Consider the following 21637-nt stretch of genomic DNA (forward strand, 5'->3'; position numbering starts at 1 on the left):
CCTCCTTTCTTTGCGTCTGCATAAGATAATTACTCTCTTAATAAGCTGTATTTGTTGCACAAGTCTGGTAATTAAAATATACAAAAAAAATTTTTTTATGAAGATCCTCAAAATAATCCATCATCTTTGTGCCATTCTGGTGATGTAAGTTTGGTGTATCCTCAGTTAAAATGTACTTTGCTCATCAGTACAATGTAGCTGAAATAAACCGCTAAATCTAGTCTCATTAATCCAAATTTTAGGAATAATACGCCAAATGCAAAAATGCCAGGATTGTCTTCCACCCATCTTGCCTAGAGGTTAGATCAGCAACATTGGTGTTTTTACCACCATCGTCTCTTATTCAGTTCTGAACCAGTTTACTTTGATTCAGTGGTAAAAATACATCTAGTCCACGAATATTGCTGGTATCAGTGGAACTTCCGAATGTCTGGAGATTCCTTGGAGCCCTTGTGTTGCAAGTTTTTTTAAATTATTTAAACGGTGCAAAAGCCTATTAATGTGATATAAATACTTAATGAGCATCTTCTTTTTTCAGCATGTCTCCTTCAACAAAGCAGTTTGGAAAAGGTAATTAATAGCCTATTGTTCAGCCTCCATATTGATTCCTGATCCTTTTTCTGTATACATTACTCTGTATCATGCTAGTCACAAAAATACATCCAAGGAAGGAAACAGGATTTCCCATTGCTTACCCAGTTCTAGCAAGCAAATTTCAAATGTTGTCACTGATTTGGCTGCAGACAAGGAGATACAAATACATTGCAAGCTCTCTAGAAAACAATTTAATGTATTTTAAAAGAAGTCATGATTTTTCTATGTGAGATTTCCACTAATTCATTTTATTTGGCATTAAGTATGAACAGATACACTTGCAGAGAGACACTTAATGCAAGACTTCAAAAATTAAAAGAGATGGTTGTTGTTATTTTCACTTGCAATGTCTTTGTAGGATAACATACACTCATAAATATCAGCTCAGCCATGGAATAAAAAGCAAGTTCTTATATTTTTTGAGGCTGTTGCCAGAACTGAGTTCTAAACCTTTTATCTCCTCCTGTGATTTTTCTAGCCATTGATTTGATTGTTTCCTCTCTACAAATATGCTGAATGTGATTCAAAGTATATTCTTGGGGTAGGAATTCTTTTCACTGCTTTGGCACTGCAAGATGGCCTAAAAACTAACATGCATGTGATTCATATCCACTTCTAAGCAATGTTGCATTGACCAGAGTGCTATAGAAGTGCCTGAGTGTACATTAACATCAAGCCCCAAAAATATACTTTGATGCAACACAGTGGGAAATGGACTAATTAAAATGAAGATTAAAGGCTATTGCATTAGCCAACATGTGCTAAAACTTGCTTCAGCTTAAGAAGATTAAAATATCAGTGAATACCTATTATTATTAATAAAGAGCCTTATTCTGAAAAGGCTGACTGGTGTTTGTTTTGCACAGTACATTGTGCAAAACAGAGAACTCACAGTTACTATTGACGATAAATGGCTACAGCACTTGCTGCAATTTCTTGCCAACTTAGCTACACTACCATAGATTGTAACACAATGTATTCACTACTCAAGGATCACATAATAATTTTCCATTCTTTTAAACACTATTGTTTCAGATTGTGGAGACAATGATGTTTATGATGACGTAGATTCTTCAGACTTCCCTCTTCCACCGCCTGAACTCAAGCAAGTGAAAACAGGAATTACTCCCCTGATTAGAAATCTGTAATACACTGTGAAACATTTTCTAAGTATTTACTAGAGGCAGATTGCTACTAACATATGCATTATTTGGTGTTGTCAGGTTTTTAAGGTCTCCTAACCCTATTGTTGACAATGGCAGTTGAATGCTCCCTGCCTCCACTGCAAATTGAAATAATGATTAGACTATAGAATAAATAAGCATGCTTTGAATTTCAACAAATTCAGTCCCTGGTAGACAAGAGGTAGAAATTAATGCATGGCCTAAAGGTACTTCATTGTAGATTCTCTGCCGGCAGTCCTCTTCCTATCAAGATTTGGGGACTGTTAGGTTAAGTACTTGATCCTAGCTGCTGTAGTATTTTAAGAGAAAACGAGATAGCATTCTGTGTCATAAGTGTGAAACACATCTGGAGGTGTAAAGTTCAACTCGGAAAACTTTTATCCCTGGACCAGGAAGTTATGGCCATCTCTGGAGCACAGATGTATTATGAGCACAGATACATCTGTGAAGATGACTGCAACATGTCTCACTCTGTTGCCGCTAACTCCACTCAGGTGGAGCCACACAGTGCACTACAATAATCTGTTCTGGAGACATTAAAACAGAGAAAGCACTTTGAACTGTATATCCATAGGAAAAGACATGGCCCCCTGACCTAAATCTAGGTTACTTCACACACCCACCGCATCAGTGAAACTGTCACACACACACACACATGTTCATCATCAGTGAAACTGTCATCCACAATTCCTACAGAGATCAGGAAGGATCAAAAGTAGAGTCAGACTTTAAATTCCCAGGTACGGCATCAAGAAGGGCAGTTAGGGCACGAAAGCCTTCTGTGCTTATTGGAATAAGTCAGCAGTATCAGGGTTGTGGAAAAAACAACCGAACGTGACATGAGTCATATAATGCAGGCTATCTGGTGTAGCAAGGTCTTCTATGGGAACATAGGACTAACACAGCTGCTGTATGAAAGGCTAAGATTTCCAGATACCTCCACAGTGGGACATGTGTTATTCAGTACTGACCAAAGATACACAGACTTCACAAAAATTGCTCCTTGCCTAGAGATTATAAAGTTATGGGCACTATTCACCTAAATTATTTTTCGTTCTCATTGCTGTAGCAGCTAGATACTTCAAATAGTTTTCCATATTCACTTACATAGTAGATATATTAACATCAGAATTTATTAAAAGTAGGAAAGAAGACACCAACATTTTATTTCTTTTGAAATCAAATCTGCATTGTATTATCCATATAAGTTTTGTAGAGAAACAAAAACATACTAAAGACAAATGAAGGCAAATGCATTTTCACTAAAATTATCAGAAAGGTTATCAATACCTCAGATGTGTTGCTAATTTTGTTTTTATGTGTAAACCTCTTCTTATAGTTCATCAAAATCAGCAAGCCTTGGAAAACATAAACCAGATGAGAAAGATGCACAAAAGCTTAAAAAGATGGAAAAAGAAGAGAAAGAGTTCAGAAAAAAGTTCAAAGTAAGTTTTGTTCACATAAAATATAAAGATTAAAATATCTGTATTGTATCCTCTAATTTACACACCCTAATTTGTAAATAATACATTAGTTTGCCTTTGAAAGGTAAGGTATTACTACTTGTAAAAATAGTGATCTGAGCATTTGTAAGTCCAAATGGCAAGCATGGCACATACTACATAGCATAAACAATTATTTGCCTGATTTTCAAAAATTCAGTAATAAATGGGAATATATTGGTCTAAAACCTGCATGATCACAAGCTTTATGTTCATGGTTTTTAACCAGCATCTCTTTATTTTATTTTTGCAGTTTGAAGGCGAAATTAAAATTCTTTACTCTACCACCACAGTCCAGGATTTGCCCCAGAGAAGATGGGGACCTAAAGACTTACAAGTTAAACCAGGGGAGTCACTTGAAATTATACAAAGCACAGATGATACCAAGGTCCTGTGCAGGAATGAAGAAGGAAAATGTAAGTTTTATTAAAAAGCTGTAGTACAAATCAAGTTGTCAGAGAATGATGGCGTCAGGACACATAAAAAACCCTCTTCCCTGTCATATTAAAGAAGAGTCTAATACTTGTCTTTTTCCTTGCCTGGTGGTTGACAAGAGGTAGACTGTTATTATTGTGTTTTAAGAGCAGCTTGCCTCAAAAAACTGAAAACTCCAATACACAAGAGATACCAAATGTGAGAAAAAGGGCAATGTAGTTATGTAAATCTTGATTTGCATCAACTAATATTAGCAGATGTTTTTGTTGCTTCTGTCTCCCTCCATTTGCCAAAAAGAGTATAGCTACAATACCCCATAGAATCTAGTAGAAGTGCAATCCTTGCTGCACCTCTGGTAAGCACTTGCCCATTCATTGCAGCCAAGGGAAAATGAAAAACATTCAGAAGACTGAAGACTGCCCAATGTGATAAACCTGAAGGGGATTCAGTAACTTTCTTTCTATTTTTTTCCCCTCCGTACTTATCTGTTGCAGTCTGGAGTATAGCCTTCTTCCTGGCAGGCCTGCAGGGTGAGGAAGACTTTCTTGCATAACAACACATTTTTCAAAATATGGATTGCACTAGTGCAGCTGCTTCCCAAAGAGCAGCTTTCAACATTGCATTTTTTGAATCAAGCTAATAACAAAGTAGGAAGTAGTTCATGTTGGCTGTTTTCCTCACATAGTCTTCAAAGCCTTTCAAATAGTGACAGGAGCTACTGCTTTGCTATGCATAAAAGAGCAAAACAAATAAAAATATCCTCCCTAAAACAGTCTGAATAGATCTCTGTCAATTTTCACAGTAATTAGTCTAGTTTGAATCCTACTTTAGTTAAGTGCGTGACAGTTTGATTTATTTGCTATAGTTGCTCTAGTTCCTCGTATCTTGAAACTATGATTTTACTTTTTGAAGATCAGATAGACTGAAAATCAACAATTAAGTATGTTTTCATTCCTTTCTTGTACACGAATTCTTCCATTTGGTAACTTATGAAGCACTTCCATAGCTTCACGGCTCTACCAGCAGTTTAACAAAATTACAAATTTTATTATAAAGTTTTGCCACCTTTTTAAGCAAGGGCTGGTGATCTTACGAATGTATTCTGCTATCATGTATTGTAATTGTTACGAAATTATTTGAAATTTCAAAAGTGGAACAAGGAACTGATTCTCATTTACCTTCTCAAATTCCTTCTTTCTGTCGCTTGGTCTGACCTATGTACCGTTTGAAATACACAAAAAACTTCAATTCACTTTCATAGATTTTGCTTAAACATTAGGGCAACAAAGGTGATTGAGGGATTGGAGCATCTGCCTTATGAGGAAAGGCTGAGAGAGCTGGGACTCTTTAGCCCGGAGAAGAGAAGGCTGAGGGGAGATCTCATTAATGTTTACAAGTATCTAAAGGGTGGTTTAAGGAGGATGGTGCCAGACTCTTTTCAGTGGTTCCCAGTAACAGGACAAGGGGTAACGGGCACAAGCTGGAACATAGGAAGTTCCGATCAAATATGAGAAAAAGCTTCTTTACGGTGAGGGTGACAGAGCACTGGAACAGGCTGCCCAGGGAGGTTGTGGAGTCCCCTTCTCTGGAGACTTTCAAGACTCGCCTGGATGCAGTCCTGAGTAATGTGCTCTAGGGAACCCTGCTTTAGCAGGGGAGTTGGACTAGATGATTTCTAGAGGTCCCTTCCAACTCTGAAAAATTCTGTGAAATTCCATGAAATTAGGATATAAATGGACTTCAGTGCCTGAAAATGTAAGTTGCGTACTGGCCAAGTTTCCTTTACACTGCCAGTGTAGCTGACCTGATGTGTCGTAGCTTTCAGTGGTACTAAGTAATCAAGTTGGAGTGTGCTGACCCTCTGCGTTGTTCTCTATTATGGAAGCCACATAAACATGAATAAATTAGTTAGAAACTGAAACTTTAGATGTTTCATTTTGAATTAGTAAACTTGATAGAGTGTGAGATCAGCAGAGGCTGGATCTCCCACATATTTAGGGGCTAGCGACCATCAGAAGAACCTAGATTATGCTTCGCAACAGGAGAAGGACTGACACATGCATGTCTGGCTTGCAAGCACACTGTGTTTATACACCATGACTGCAAGCCAAGAAATTTTGCTTTCATGTATTTCACTTCAGAAAATTAAAAGAAGAAATAGAGAAGATTAGGTAAGTCAAATGATTTAAAATGATTCACAGTGAGAGACTTCAGGGACTTATTTGACTCTGCTTAAAGAGAATTTTTAAAAGATGACATATTTTTAAAAAGCAATTTCCATGCCATTATCCCAGGTAATACAACCTGAGGAAAGACAACCAGACTAAGAATATCCTGAATAGACAGAGCTGAGATTTGTAATCAGCCTGACCAAATAGGCAGGTGACTGAAAATCTGCAGCATTGGGTTCTTTGACTAGTGAAGATTACCTGTAGTTTAACATTTTTAGTAGGCAAAAGTTATAATAGAATTTATGTAAGTATCAAATCTTCATGACCCTGAAGATATAAATACAGGCAAAGGAAGCAAATTTTACCTTATATAGCTGCAACCAAATACTAAATGCATGGAACTATTTTTTCATTTATAGAACTGTTAAGTCTTAAACAGAAGCTAAAGCAGATTAGTGTGAAATAAAATACTACCACATTAAATTAATGCCTTTTTATGTAACCTTCTAGCACAAGATAGAAGTTTTCTTTAAAAATACAGTATTTTTAATGTATTATGGCCTTCACAGAGCAAATCACTAATCTACTTAAAATACAGCAATTAATACGGCATATTCTGGAAAACATATTATTTACATTTGAGATTTATAGCAATATCTGATGTCTACCTATTTTAAGATGGAAATTTGCCAAGTTAAAATTAATTATGCAAATTTTTCTTTATGAAGAAAAGCTGTATATAAGAATTAGTTACTTATCAGTGTTTGGATAATAGTCTTGTCAAATAACTTCTCCAATATTCCATGTAGGTATCATAGGACATTTTTCTGTATCAAAGCATTGGTCAGTTGAAGACTGTGATAATTCAGCAGCTTTTCAGAACAGTACTAGTTCATTGTGTCTGATGCCAATTTACAAGGGAAGGTTTCACCAACAAGTAAAGTAACAAATCTTGGAAAGGGCAATTTCAGTTAGAATATACTTAGAGCTTGGATGTAAAAAAGGCTTAACACAAACTATGAGATTCTTTAGTTGGACATTACTGTGCATTTAAAAAAAGACAAGATGCTTTCATGTCTTAGGTAGCAGAAAAAAAAAAATTTGTGAAGGAGGAAATAATTCCTTAAGGTAAAATGGTGACACCTACAGATTCATCAAGAATGACCTGAAGGATCGCTACCAGAAATACTAGCAGAAAAGTGATACTTTCTGTACTATATGATGGTTCCTCCAAGAATTGAAGGAACTTTGCAACTCAAACTAATATAATTATTCTGAAACCTATCATTTTAGTGTGACCATTTAAGCCTCCTAATGAATAAAAGAAGGAAACTTAGATAGGAATTTCAAATATAGCAGAAGATCATGTTTCTCCTTTAGAACTGTCCTAATTTTGTACCAATACACTAATGTTTACTTACAAATATGTAGTTATTGTTATGGCTTTCTCTTTGCTTGCATATACACCAATTGACGAGTATTTCAGTAGATATCTTTTACCAAAGGTATCCAATTTTTTCAAGACATTAAATATATTGAAGAATATGTATAGTTTTATGTGATTTCATTAGTAATGCAACAGAGTAATAGAATAATTCTCTAGTGAGTAGCTTTTCTAAGGTATTTCTATTATAGACATACAAACAGTTCTTATCAATGTGATACAGTTAAAAATTTTTAAACAATTACAGCTAATGATAATTAATTGGGCTATACATCTTGAAAGATACTTTTGTCCTTGTAGGAAACTATACATATTCCTGTTATTTATTATTATAAGTATTATTATGTGGTTATTACTATACCACACTTTTGTGCTACAGTTTGTGAACACTACTATATTTTGTGTTAATACCTGTTGTTTTACACCCGTCTCATGCAACCAGGAAACTAAAATATAAGATGAAAACCTAATCTTGTGTAACCTGTATTACTATTATCTCCTTTCAGCACTAGTTTTGTATACAATGGAAACTATTGCAACAAAACAAGAGAAATGACACTTTATGAGTATGTAAAGTACCTGGCACAGTAGATATCTAACTGGTCTAGGAGCTATTGTAGTATTCTGATTCCCTATCTAAGGCACCACATTGTACTAAGCAAGCAGATAAGAATAATTAAAACTAAAATTTTAAAAAATATTAAAAGCAACATTTTCCTCGAGTACATATCTATTGTACATTGTTATCCATCTATTATGTCTTTCTGTCTTAAATATCTAAAAGAGAAAAAATGCATATCGCTAGTGCTGGCAACAGAAGAAATAACATCAATGTTTAAGCTTAACTTAAATACATATATATTTCAATTTTACAGATGGCTATGTTCTGAGAAGCAATTTAGTTCAGAAGTAAGTACAAAGTGATCTTTTTGAAAAATTTGTTATAACATTCAATTTTGTTCTAAACTGTTTGTTAAATAAAAGTGAAATGTGATTATTTTAGCATGTCATCTAGTCCTGCAAACCGAGTTATTTTTACAGAGTTTAGGTTTCTCAAGAATTAGTCACATACGTCCATGCTGGAAATTTTCCAGGGCCCCTTTCCTTATCGCTTATCCATAAACTCTGCTTTAAACCATGAAAAATTATATAAATTATGCATTATTGGAACTAGAATCTATTATTGAATTGCGCATTGATGTGATTAAGTGTATTGATGCCATTTTCAAATGTTTAAGTAAAATGGACCAATTTTTCTTTAGTTTTATTTCCGTCTTATTGGGATTGAGTAGGTTGGCTCAGTGTTGCTCTGAATAATTGCATGGAGTTCCGCATTTAGGTTCTAATCCAAAATTCTCGTCATACAAAGCCTTTCCACTTCTTTCAATGAGCTTTATGTTAGACCCTTAAATACCGAATCAGATGTCACTTTTAGAATTGAAGCCTGCAAACACTTATACACATGTTTAACTTAGATGTATAAATAGCCTTATTGGCTTCCGTAGGCCTGTTTGTGTATCTAAGTGACATATTTTGAAAATTCCTATTCATCTATAGACATTACCAAAATTCATTATCTAAAAAGCTGCCCCTCCAAAACCATTATAGCATTGCCAAGTACAGAAACCAGTAAGAATTTCAAGGGCATACCAATTTTTTTAATACTCTTTTACAGATTTCATTTAAAAAAATCAGTAAGTATTTAATTTTTTAATGGGAATATCTCTATGAGTTTGTTATAGAATAGCTACTTAAAAACTTAATTAAAAAACCCAACCTCTTAATAAAGCAAGCCTTTCATGTTAGAAAGAAATGTATCCAGCTCTAGCCTTCACTGAAAATCCTTTGACCATCTTTTTCAACACTGTTCTGTTACCACAAAGGTTGCACTTTCCTAATTAGCAATTGAATTACTTGATAGTGTGTCTGCATGATACTGCTACACTATTTTGTATCTGCATGCAAATAGTAGTATATGTCTGATGTTTCAATTTTTAAATACATTATTTTTCTTTTTTTAACTTGCAGTGATGGAGAGATTTACGATGATATTGGTGATGGTATGTTGAACATTTCAAACAACACAGTAACTATATTGAATTACATCAAATAACTTTATCCTTGAGTAGAGAACTACTGCACAATGCTAATATTTTTCCATTTTATTTCCATTTCAGATTGCATCTATGATAATGACTGATGCAGAATTCTACGTAAGTACGAGCTTCCGTGAAGATCAAAATCTATTTCCTACTTCCTAATTGTGAAAGCAAGAGAAGTCACTAAAGCTGATCACAAGTTAATCGGTTACACTCTTCTAAATGTACAATTAACGTTTTTTAGAATTTTAGGGCTTTGTCATCCCTTGCTTTATATGACATTTGTATTGCCAATTATCTGAGAAAGTAAAATTCAGGGAATTTGAGCTAAAGTTAACATCATTTTTCACTTCCCTTCCACATTTGTGGAAAGTCCATGTAAAAACAGCTCTTCAATTAGCTATACCCAAAAAGGCCAGTTCAGGTCTATGAAGGATACAGAGGACAACAAACCCCTGAACAATTTTGCTCTGGCTCTGGTCTATTAAACACCAGAGACTGCCAATCAGGGGAGGACAGTATCCTGAAAAGAAATGCTTCCTTTGGTGATAACATCCTGTTGTGAAAACAGGAAATCAAGAGTGGGCATCATTGCTGACCTGCCATTCCAACTGCAAAAGCGTTAGCTACACTGACATGTACAGCCATGTACCATTACGGCTGAAGTTTCTTTTTCTACGTTATACTAATGAGAGAATACCATTTTCTAAAATTTATTTGACCACTTTTTAGGTACTTTTTGACTAATATCAATTGTAAACGTAACAATGTTATATGTGTTACACACAGCGCTCTGAGATACAAATCATAGAAGAGTCTACTTTATAGCATAGTGTTGCTCAAAATATATTCAGAACATTTAGGTTAAGATTTAATTTCTGTTTAGATTGAAGATATGTTGTTGTCACTGTAGTAATTTAGGCATTAAAACGGACCTATAAACTGATGATAAACGGTTTGGAAATAATTTCTAGACTAAATATATATGTATAAATATCACATCACTTTGAGAGTATCTTTTTCTTTCAAGTACTATATTTTACACTAGACTTGGCTAAATGAAACTATAGTAATTAAACATTTCCACGCTCATCTACGGTCGAAACAACATTTATTACTAAAGATCATTGGTGATCCTGTTCTCGGAATGAATGAGTAGTAAAATGAATGGACGAATCATAATAATAAATATCACTTTGCACTTATCAGAACTCACTGGAAATCAAAAGCTGTTTACAATGAATGCACAGTAAAGAGGGTGAGCTTGTGCGGAATATGGAACATGTAGTTGTAACATGTGATGCTTTTGCTGTAGTGCAAGATAATCAAAAAACCTGCAACAAGCAATGTGGCTGGAGCAATATAGGCAACTCCTCTTGATAATCAAGTCTCCTATAATCCTCAAGGGAAGTAAGGCACACTGTGCAAACCAGTGCAATGTAGCTAGCTAGCAAGTTTAGATTATAAACATAAAAAAATTTTGGCCCTGTTGAAGTCAGTGAGTTGTTGTCTTACCTTCAGGAGAGCTGAGATTTCACCTTACACAAGTGCCTTTTATTGACGGTTCAAAATACAGTAAATCTCTAAGGAGGTATAATGCTATGGGGATATCACACATAAAATTAACTGTAGAGATAATAGCCTATAAGCTATTTTATACTGTATTTAAAATTACTGATAATACACTGAAAAGCTATATGCAAACTTGAGTTTCCTGTTCTATATTTACTTTTCAACCAGCAACCAGGCATACAAATACCAGTTTTATGTGTAGACATCAGCACCAGCACCCAAATTTAAAACAAGAGCTTGTATATTAAGCACAATGAATGTGTCTGGCTATTTGGCTACATCACTGCTGATGGTTTATTTATTTTTTCAGGGGCATTCAAGAAGGTATCTGCATCAAATTAGCGATATGCCAGAGAACTGAGAGGGAACACAGATATTTAGAAATACACAATGACTTGTCAGCTATCAAGGGGATAAATAGTTTTATGCTTTACACAGTTAATGATGTCAAAAAGAGTTTGTGTTAAATTCTAACATATATGCCAAGTCTTGTTTTAGTTTTAAACGATAGTAGAACTTCATGTGTTGCAGTAAGACCAACAAAGGAACTTTCCTTTTGAATATAGTTTAAAGGACTTCAGTAGAACACAAACCTCTTTTGTGCCCCTGAAGAATAAGTGAATTTTATTCTTTGTGAGGTTTTTTTGGTCATATATTTTGAAGAGCTTTTCCATGTTCTTAGCCTTGATGTGCTGTAGATACTGTATTTCCTTACTGATTATACTGACTGAATTGGTCTTATGACACATTAAATCATTAAAAGAAATAATCATAGGGTACTTTAAGCTAAAAATCTGTGCATTGTTTGCACAGATTAAATATAATGTCATTGTTACAGGTTGTTGAAATGTATTTAGAAGGTACTACACACTGAAAAATTACTGGTATTGTGTATTTTTTCTTGTCATTATTTTGCCAATGCTGTTCACTGGATGCATTTTTTTTTCTTTCTTCTGAATAAAAGTGTGCTTTCTGACAAGAAATGTGGGTACACCATCTTCTTCCAAAGTAGAACAACAGTAGCTGTACAATAATTTCTGAAAATTATCACTGAGCAGCTGACAGTGAAAAACAACTTTATTATTGCTGCAAAGCCAGCACAACTACAATGTGGCATTTGTTTGGCAGTAATTACTATCCAGAAAGTGAAATGTAAGCAGAAAATCTTCCAGACAGCAAAATCTATACTAAGGCAGCTTAATAAAGACTGTGTTTTAACGGTTTCTCACCTGTAATTTATTCTATTATCTTTTAAAAGTCATAAAGAAAGAAAAGGAAAGCTGTTCTCCCTCTTGATATTTTTCCCTCTCCAAATTCAGTCTATAATCCTGTAGTATTCGGTTGTGCCTGCTAAAACATTCAGCAGTGAAAACATCAAAATATTGACACAAAAATTAGACTTCAGCATAAGGTAAATAGAGCTGTTTTCCATCTGTGTTGTACCTCTACCCTGTCCCAGCAAACAGGCTAAGCAAACACAAAACTGTGAAGGCACAGAAGACTTCTCTAATTCAGGAGCTTTAGCGCATTTCTCTGCTGTTACCGCAGGCTCTGGGCTGCTGGAATGCAGCTGATCTTCTGTGCATTCCTGCCTAAGAGGTTTATACTCTCGATCCACATAATTGCAGATCCCTTGGCTACTCCTCACATGGTGTTAAACAAAACCCCCCTCTATGTGTGATCTTGTTGCATAATCTCCACCTCGGCTGTGAGGATCAGTGCTTGAGCAAGGGGAAGGAAATTCAGTGAAGGAACCTAGATTCGCTGTGTGGATTAGATGACCCCTTACCACTACATTACCTTCATAACAGACACAGGTGGAAGAATCAGTGTGTGTGTACGTGTGTCTGCGTCTCTGTGTGTATTTTACGTCACATAAGACAACTTCTGAGGAAACTCATGGACCTGTAAAAGGATACCCTTATGAATTCTGTACAGACCCGGCCCCAGACCATCCTACACGAAAGGCTTTCGCATGTAGCTTTACTATGGAGTGAAGGACTCAAAAGCAAGAAGGTTCCAAGAAGTGAGCTTGTAGTTGCACAGCCTCAGTTCTGCCTCCTCGTGTGGATGCGTCTTTAACTGTGTGTGCAGTCTATAATTACATGATGGCTCAGTATTTTTTTCCACAGGATCCCTGCCTCATTTAGTGCATGGGCTGGATGAGAGTTAACAGAAAAGGCAGTTGTTTAGCCCTGTTCATTCAGTTTCTTTATTTAGTGCAAATTCCTTTATTTATTCCTTTATTCCCAAGCCTATGCTGCACTCAGAATTATTCGTTTCTCATGGCGTTCATCACAATGGTATCTTACATTCCCATGAATAGTAATGGATTTATCTTGTGAGACAGGAAAATATTTTATCCCCATTTTTAATGTATGAAAGGAAGGCACAAACAGAGGACAATTTGTGGCACATATCCATTAATCCTGGATATAAACCCAAACTGCTAAAGCTATATTAATTATATTTTTAGTACTTTCCTAGATTAGGACTCTCACTGTTTTTCTTGTCCTCTTCTTTGCCTCTACTTGTGGTTAGACACAAAGAGAAGAGAGGAAACACCTTGTGCTTAAAAAGTATTAGCATGCAAAATGTATATTTTAAATATACCATCTTTACAGTAATAAAAAGGGGGCAGATAAAGAATACTGATTAAAATTTAAATTGAATAATAGTTTAGATTATATCCTGAAACTTAATAAAAACTGGGGACAAATTCTAGAATTGAATGGTCTACATTATTATCTCCACTTACATCGTTTGCTGTCTCCCAACTCCCATATTGACAGCAAGTTTGTTGGCATGGTTTTGAGTCAGGTCTTTGGCTTTTGCCAGAATTACACCCTTGCATGCTGATGGCCTGGGGATATGCCAGGCTGACACCCCCCAACCCACTCTGAAAGAATTACCTTATTGATCAGAACCCATTCACCCAGGATGGCAGCGTGGCCCTCCCAGCCCCCCACCTCAACTACTTAGCCAGGCTAGGAAAAGAGGCAGTGGTGCAGCTGAAGTGTCATCCTAAACAGTTTCCAGTGTCCTAACCCACTGGAAGGTATCCCAGTGCTACTCGGGTTAGCCATGGTACTGCAGAATGCCACCGCAACATGTCCTAGCCTTCTGCAGAGCAGCAGGGCGGTAGCCTCAGGTCCTCCTCTTTGCCTGGGTGGAGCAAAATTACAATGATCTCACAAAGCCTTTCTTCTCTGTGTTTCACTGTAGCTAGCTGGCTCCTGAACATATGTAGAATTTGTTAAATTATCTCTCTTTGCCTCCTTCTAAAGCACTTTGAGAGAGAGGATTAAGCTGGTATTAAATGCATAGAGTTCCTTGCTTGAGGCTTTTTTTATTGTGGGCCTTGTTGAAAAGAATGTAGAGAAACTGTATGCTTATTTTCTTTCTTAACACACAGACATATAAATACTGCTTAAGCTTAAAAGGTTCACTATTAGGCAGAAAGGAAGCATGCAAAATGTCAACACAAATGTGAATGAAATGTGAATTAGGTGGATACCAACGTTTTTAAGAAACATTATATGATTTGCATTTCTTCAGTAATATCGCCAAATCCTATAGCTCAAGCATCATGAGGCAGACAAAGAAAAGAAAAATAAGCACTGGCTTTTTTTCCTGCCTTTTAATTCTTTTTTTGGCCTGATTCCTGATTTTCAAGTTCTTAGCTGGCAAAGCTGCCTGCTCCTTCACTTGCGTGTGGGTGCACTTCAGGTGGAAAATGTACACAAAACACAGACACAGAACCCGGGGCTCCCGTCCCCTTTTCTTGCTGACAGAAGGGACACTCTGCCAAACTCCCGTCCCTTCTCAGGCATCTCAGCTTCTTTCATGTTCTCCTGCCCTGGACGATGCCGTCACACACCTTCCAGCTCACACAGGTAAGCCCAGTTTCTTCTTCCGTATTGATCTGACATCCTTATTTTTGTGTTGTTGTTGCCTCCTTTCACCGCCTGAGATGTTCCCTGTACTCGTCTACTTTCTTTCTCTTTCTCAATCACTTCCTGTTCCTTATAATTATTCCTTTTTTCCTTGATCCTCTGACCATGGTGTTCTGTCCTTTGTTTTTTTGCTTCCTGGTTCCTTTCTCTTTTCATCCTTTTAAACCGTTCCCCTACTTCTGCATTCCTGCCTGTGGCACTTTCATTTTTATCCCATTTTTAAAAGTTTCTCTGTTTAAATGCTCATTTTTCGTGCAAGATTCCGAACTCTGTGGGTGACACCACCAGAGGTTTTATGACTCACCAACCACTGAGAAGACTTCCAATTCTTGTATTTTGCATTGTACGCTGCTTATCCCACAGCATTTAAAATCAGGCCAAACATACCTCCTTCTGCCCTCAGTATTTGGGGGAGCTTTTTTCAGTACTTAAGTTGGGATGCTATATGTAAGTAAATCTTACTACTGCCAGCTTAAATTAATTAAAAAAAAAAAAAAGCCTTTTCTACCTTTTCTATCCCAGCCCTTTTTTTGCTCCTTTCCGTACTGCCAGGAATGTTCATACAACCTGCTTGCTACTGGCCATGTAGAAGGCTGAAGTCTGTTCTAACGATACCCACTGACTGCTAAGCATCTCAGATATTTAAGTATTTCAGTATGGATACCGTGATCTATAACAGCACTGCTACTAAAATGTTAGCTAGCCTTTTTCAGCCACTGCCCAAAGAAAATGTTAATGAGCTTCTTCAGTTTTTTGAAAAAAAGACCATGAAGAATTACATGAAGAATTACAAAAAAGTAGTTTCTGCTGCCATATGGATTTTGAATCAGATGGTGATAAATTACCCTTACACACAGCTTCAGCCCTGTTACTGGAGTTTAGTTGGACTGAAACACTTAACAGATGTGGGTTTTTTAAATTTTTTTTTTCCTCAGGTCTAATTAATATGCCAACCATACCAAAACTCAACACCTGTTGCTTTTCACAGCTTCAATAGGATTATGCAGTGAAGAATGCTGTGCTGTGAAAAATCTTACATGAATGGGTGCCTAAATGTAAGGCTGCACTAATTAACAATCTAGTTAGCAACCTGCCCAGTTAATCAGGAAGACCTGTTATATCACTTGACATGCTGTTATTTTGCAGCTAGTTGTTGCTTTAGTACGCTATTTATTGCTACTCTTGCATAATTTTCTGCTACGCGCTGTATGGGGTTTTTTTTCCATTTCTTCCATTACTGGATACTGAAGAAATACTAACATTTTACCCAGTTGCAATCAATTCAGATTTTTATTAGTAGTTTTTATTTCTAGCTGGATTATAGGGTACTATATTCATGAATTAACTTAGATAATGCTGTTTTCCAAAACCAGAGCAATTCCAGAAAAAAATATTTACTGAGCTGAACATTTTTTAGGAATTGTTCTTTTCTTTAGTCAAATCATGTTCCTTTTGCAAACTTTCCTACTGATACTTAAAATATTATCCATAGAATTCCTTTTATGAAACAATATATGTAGGAATACACCTATTGGATTGTATTTGAAAAGAAATATATAAAGAATATACCAGGACCCAGGAGAGCAATCACACCCCAAAAAGCAAATCCAGTGGGAACAGCCTCCCTGGGGGAGCAAACTGCAAATTGCCCCTTGCTTTTTCTCTAAGTTACTTGGTGAACACAAGACCAAAAAGGATGAATCAAAGAACTAACATGTGGCTCAAAAGTTCCACAAAAAATGTGCAGCATCCACCTAAACCTAGTGGCTACACACTCAGGTCCTCTATGCTTGACCATCCCAGTTTGGCAGCTCACCCCTTGCTTATAACCAGATGGAGCCTGGGCACGAAAGCTGCATCCATACTAGTCACGTAAAACAGTCAGAGGGAACAAATATCCCTGGGCGCTGGACCTCAATGGTCTTCACTGTCACATTGTCCGAACTGGACAGTTTTGGCTCAGGACTGGTGCAAGCCTGTCCAAAGATGAGCCATCACGTATTCACAGGATCTCCATGTCACCACTGCCCTCCCCAAGCGACCTCAGGAGCCAGCTGGATTCCCAAAGGAGCAGACGTGTGTAAAATGCAATATCCACGCTTTCACATTGCACTTGTGTTTCAAGATGTCTGTCCTTCCCAACATCCCAAATTCTGCTAGGTTTTCAACCAAGCTCTGGCCACATTCACGTTTTCTCAGATACGGGGTAAAGAGATGCTGTTCCCAGGAAGCAGCTGATATTATCCACAGGAGGAAGGACCTTTCCTATTCTGCTTGTTGTTGTGTTACAGAGACACAGAACACAAATCTCAATAAAGGACTTTGATTTATGTAGATTAAGCTGCAAGCTAGTAGGGTCACCTTTTTCCCCTCGTTTCCTTTCCCACATCCTCTGAAGACTCAGCCTTTTTAATCTTGCAGCAGAACCCTCTCCCTCGCAGATCCTCGCACCTTCCGTTGCACACCAGGCACACAAGCCCAGGGCTGCAGCTGCATCCTCCCGCAGACTGCTGTGTGTCGCTAGATGGTGGAGCGGTGGGCAGGCTCTTACCACTTGACAACCCGCCGTGTAGCACTCGGAGGTCTGAGAATATTTTTGCGTGGCTGCCCACGGGCCAGGCATTGTGCAGGTCTGCTCTAGTAGCCGTGTGTTACTTCAGAGTTACAGCTGGAACCACACAGCTGCCAATAGTTTGGTACTATGCCTTTGCCCAGCTGCTAAAAATGTGCGGATGAGCTGGATTTTATTGTCTCAAACTGCAGAACTTCTAAACCAAACGCCCACCAGCACCTGTTCTTGACCTGACTCTGAGCTGCTGTTGAGCCAGACATTTTTACAGTCTGGGATATTTTTTACATAAGAAAAACCAGGTCAAGTGATTCTTGCAATATCAAATGGGCAAACTGATATCTGGTTGTCCAAATATTGTTTCAGTCACCTTTGGTGCAGACCAGTTCATCTGTCATATTTGGCCACTGATCAACTTCTGAGATACTCCATTCAATCAATGATGGTTTCTTTATACCTTCCTTTTTTATACCTCCGTTGCCCGTATTTCTTGGCTGCAGAAAATAGAGCTCATGTCTGCTCCTTTCCTGAGCAGTTTGATGGGCTTCAAGTGAAGAAAAAGATTAAACAAATAGAATGATTGCAAAAACTCTTGCTAACAATAGATAGCAAAAGAAGCAATGGGGTTTTTTTAACCTTTTGATCTCACTAGATTTTCTCCTCTTCTTGTTTGTCCCATCATCATCCAGGATTTATCATCTATTAAAAGCCAACTTCATGATATTGCAAATTAAGGAAGGGTGTTACAAATGCATTTGGGTAAGATAAAAGGCTGAACAACTGCAAATTACTGTAGCTCAGTTGAATTCAACAGGCTAACTTTTTACTACATAGCTTGATTCATAGATGTATAAAAGGGGCAGGCTGCAGCTGGTGTAAATTGCACATTCTTATTCATTTCCACTGAGCTCAAACAACTTAAGCCAGTTAGGGCTCTGCCCTGTGTTTCTTCATTTAACCCCAAAGAAGCAGAGAGCTCTTCTCTTTGATCTTCATACTCGATTTTAAATCTTTTCACATAGTATTATCCTCTATGGCATATTGCAGAACCCTATGTGGCATATAAAAAGGCTGTCACTGGCAAAATCCCAAATGTGAGGGGACAAAAGGGACAATCTTCTGATCGGAAAAGGATGGAACAAAGCAGTTTCTTCATGAGTCCTTTGCATGTACACAGAAAAATGTAGCTCTAGCTTTAGAAGCCCCTATCCACCACCCAACACAAACATTTTAACACAGTTTCAACGTTAACCTGCCTCTGCAAACCTCCACATGACACTGGAGGTTTGTTGTTATGTTCTCGTATGTCGTGCATTGCAAGTGGGAAAGGAAATACGCCAGCAGCTCACAGGAAACTCTGCTGTCACCGTGTCCCTGGCTTTCAGAGATTTACCTGTCTATATAAAGAAGTCATATTCACATAAAATCGCAAACTATTCTGATTCTCCATTTGGCCATTAAAACATCTTTTCTTTAATTTGATTTATAGTAATATGATTTATAACTTAGACACTGAAAGACAAAAATAATGAATTGAAGAGGCTGCCTTAACGCTGGATCAACTGTAATTTGTGACACAGACGAGCCATCACACCAGTGAATAAGTTCATTTTCTCTTTGGTGTTAATTTTCCCCCTCCAAACGGACAAAATAGCTTTTCCTTTTTCTCCATGTTTCTCCCCTCCTGCATACTCAGGAGCAACAGTGGCTGAAGAAAATGTGTAGAAAATATCATAGATAAGGAAGCTTTATGATTTTTTAGTTAAACTTTGGGGGTATTTTCCTCATGTTTAATGGGAGAACAGAACATGGGAAAAACTTAAAAAATAGATCCCAAAATGTCCTGTACTCTCACAGGCTCAGGATTCCTCATACCAGAGATGACCATCACATTTTAAGGGCAAGATTCGCTTTGCAGCATGTTTTTTTTTCTTTTTTTTTTCTTCTTTTTTTTGTGGGGAGCTCCCACATATCTAAGTGGTAGTTAAGGCTAAGGCATACTTGCTATTTCCCACTTCACCATAACAAAAAACTTAAAAATCTATTGCTCTTTGGTTTTGTTCCTATTTGTGGCAAATATTAATTACACCTCAAACTACCTTGAATGTAGCCCTGTGGGTTACCACTTGTAACTGACATTATGGCATTATTTTATGTGGCATTATCAGAGACAACCTCAATTTTGTCTGCACAATCTAAATATAACTAGGGGGAGAAAAAAAAAGAAAGAGAAAATCGGAGCCCAGCAAGTTAAGTGAAATATTTTAATTATTAAAGGGTGTCTGCAGGAACAAAGCTGCAAAAGAGCACCCTGGGGTTTTGAACACGACTTTCTTACTCTCCCTTGCTGGAAGAAGATGTTCTTTAAAATATACTGTGTCTCTCTGACTTTGTATCTATAAGGGAAGGAATAAGTGCCGCATGGCACTAGCATTCAACATGAGGATGCAAAGCATTTTACATGCAGATTACAAGTTCAAATCCAATCTAGAAGTTTAATAGTGGGCCAACACTTAGTGGTGCTTCAAAGCTTATGTGAAATTAATGAGTCCCAGCAGAATTTGTAGTAAACAGGATACGACATTACTACCACAAGCAGCAGTTAATTTGGCATTTTCAGGAAATCTAGGGTTCCCTGGGCATGCAATTTTAAAGGGCAGCCCTGAGGCATATTGATGAAACTATTTAAGGAAGTTGGGTATGCTTGGTCCTGTGTTATGGGTGGACGAGATTTTATTGTTTAGACCTTTTAATTTTGAGAACCTGGGTTTCTTCAAGAACATTGGCTTCATATTTAATAAGGAAAAAATAGGAAAGTTGTTGAAAATGGTATTTTAAATATACTGAACATAATCTTATTAAAACAAGATTTTTACATGTGTGTCGTGAACTGATATGTCAGAAAGCTCTTCTACTCTGGCTTTACAAATAATTATTTTTAATCTCCTAAATCAGTATTAATTAAAGTGCACTAACAATTGTAAAAACTAATTTACTATTTTTGAGATGAAACTTAATGTTCATCTTAATAAAACTAGATTTTTATGAGTAATGCAGGGTCTGAATTGAAAGACCTCAAGAGAGAGGAGCGAAAACTCCAGAGTGGAAAATGATTGACTACAAAACAGGAAAATGATTACCTGAGCTCTTGAACCTATTTTTATACAGTTGGCTACTTCTACACTTCAGTGATTATTATTTGCTGGTTTTGTTCCTGAGAATGTGGGAAGTCTGGGTGCAAGAACTCGCCTTGTCCACGGCTGTCTGAAGCTGTAAGATGTTGTCTGCTTATGTAAACTTGTGCCTGAAAGGGACAACATATATTTAAGTATACTGGTTTTTGTAGTGGAATTTCAGGTTTGTTTTTTTTTTTTTATATATATCTACGCTTATTAGGTAAGTTTAACAAATACCAAGGTAAGAAACAGATCAACATTTGAGACTGCAGAGAAACCCACTGTGGAGAAAGCAATGAAAAAGTATTTTTCTCCCGTTTTTAATTACTTCACACGTTAAAAAGCAGACCTCAGAAAATATCTGGTGAGAAAGCCAATGGTCATGCCGCATCCACGTGGATTATCATCTCATCACAAGGCAAGCACAGCTTAAAAAAAAAAGGAAAACTAAGCGGGCAAACCTCAAAAAAAAAAAAAAAAAAGGCAGTTTCACTTGACAGACCAAAACCTTCAGATGTGGCAACGGAGCAGTGATGTAGGCAGCCGGATCCCAGCAGGGCTCTTGAGGAAAATGAGGCATTTTGCCCCGTTTTCTGAGGGAGCGGGGAAGGCCCCTCAGACGCCCCTCCGTTCCCGCCGCCCCCACTTTCGGGGCCGAGCCGCCTGAGGAGAAGCTCCGCAGCGAACCCCGGGCCGCGGCCCTCGAGGACGATGATGATGAGGAGGAGAAGGCCGGTGCTTCTCCTTCAGTCACGCTTCCCGCGGCCGGGGTCGAAGACACCCGGGCGCCCACCCCGCCCGCGGGGAGCGTGACAGGGGCCGGCCACCGCCCCGGGGAGGCTGAGTAGACCCCGCCTCGGAGCCATCGGAGAGAGACGGCGGCCAAACAACAGCCACTCAAGCCTCCGCCCCGCCTCTTCTCAGCCGCCCCCACC

At 37.5% G+C, this 21637-nt stretch overlaps 1 protein-coding gene across 5 annotated transcripts in view; it reads left to right on the forward strand.

Annotated features, from left to right (window-relative positions):
- FYB1 (FYN binding protein 1) overlaps positions 1-12191 on the forward strand; it is a 67649-nt gene extending 55458 nt beyond the window's left edge. For 2 of the 5 annotated variants that reach the window (XM_054185702.1, XM_054185700.1), the window contains 7 exons: positions 539-570; positions 1630-1738; positions 3118-3223; positions 3534-3696; positions 8206-8239; positions 9359-9390; positions 9508-12191. In XM_054185702.1, coding sequence (XP_054041677.1) covers positions 539-570; positions 1630-1738; positions 3118-3223; positions 3534-3696; positions 8206-8239; positions 9359-9390; positions 9508-9530 — 499 coding nt within the window. In that variant the 3' untranslated portion in view covers positions 9531-12191. The remainder of the gene's footprint in view (positions 1-538; positions 571-1629; positions 1739-3117; positions 3224-3533; positions 3697-8205; positions 8240-9358; positions 9391-9507) is intronic. The other 3 variants (XM_054185701.1, XM_054185703.1, XM_054185698.1) reach the window with 2 other exon arrangements.
- The last annotated feature ends 9446 nt before the right edge of the window (positions 12192-21637 follow it).

Source organism: Rissa tridactyla, chromosome Z (genome assembly GCF_028500815.1).
Source record: "Rissa tridactyla isolate bRisTri1 chromosome Z, bRisTri1.patW.cur.20221130, whole genome shotgun sequence".
Classification (NCBI taxonomy): domain Eukaryota; kingdom Metazoa; phylum Chordata; class Aves; order Charadriiformes; family Laridae; genus Rissa; species Rissa tridactyla.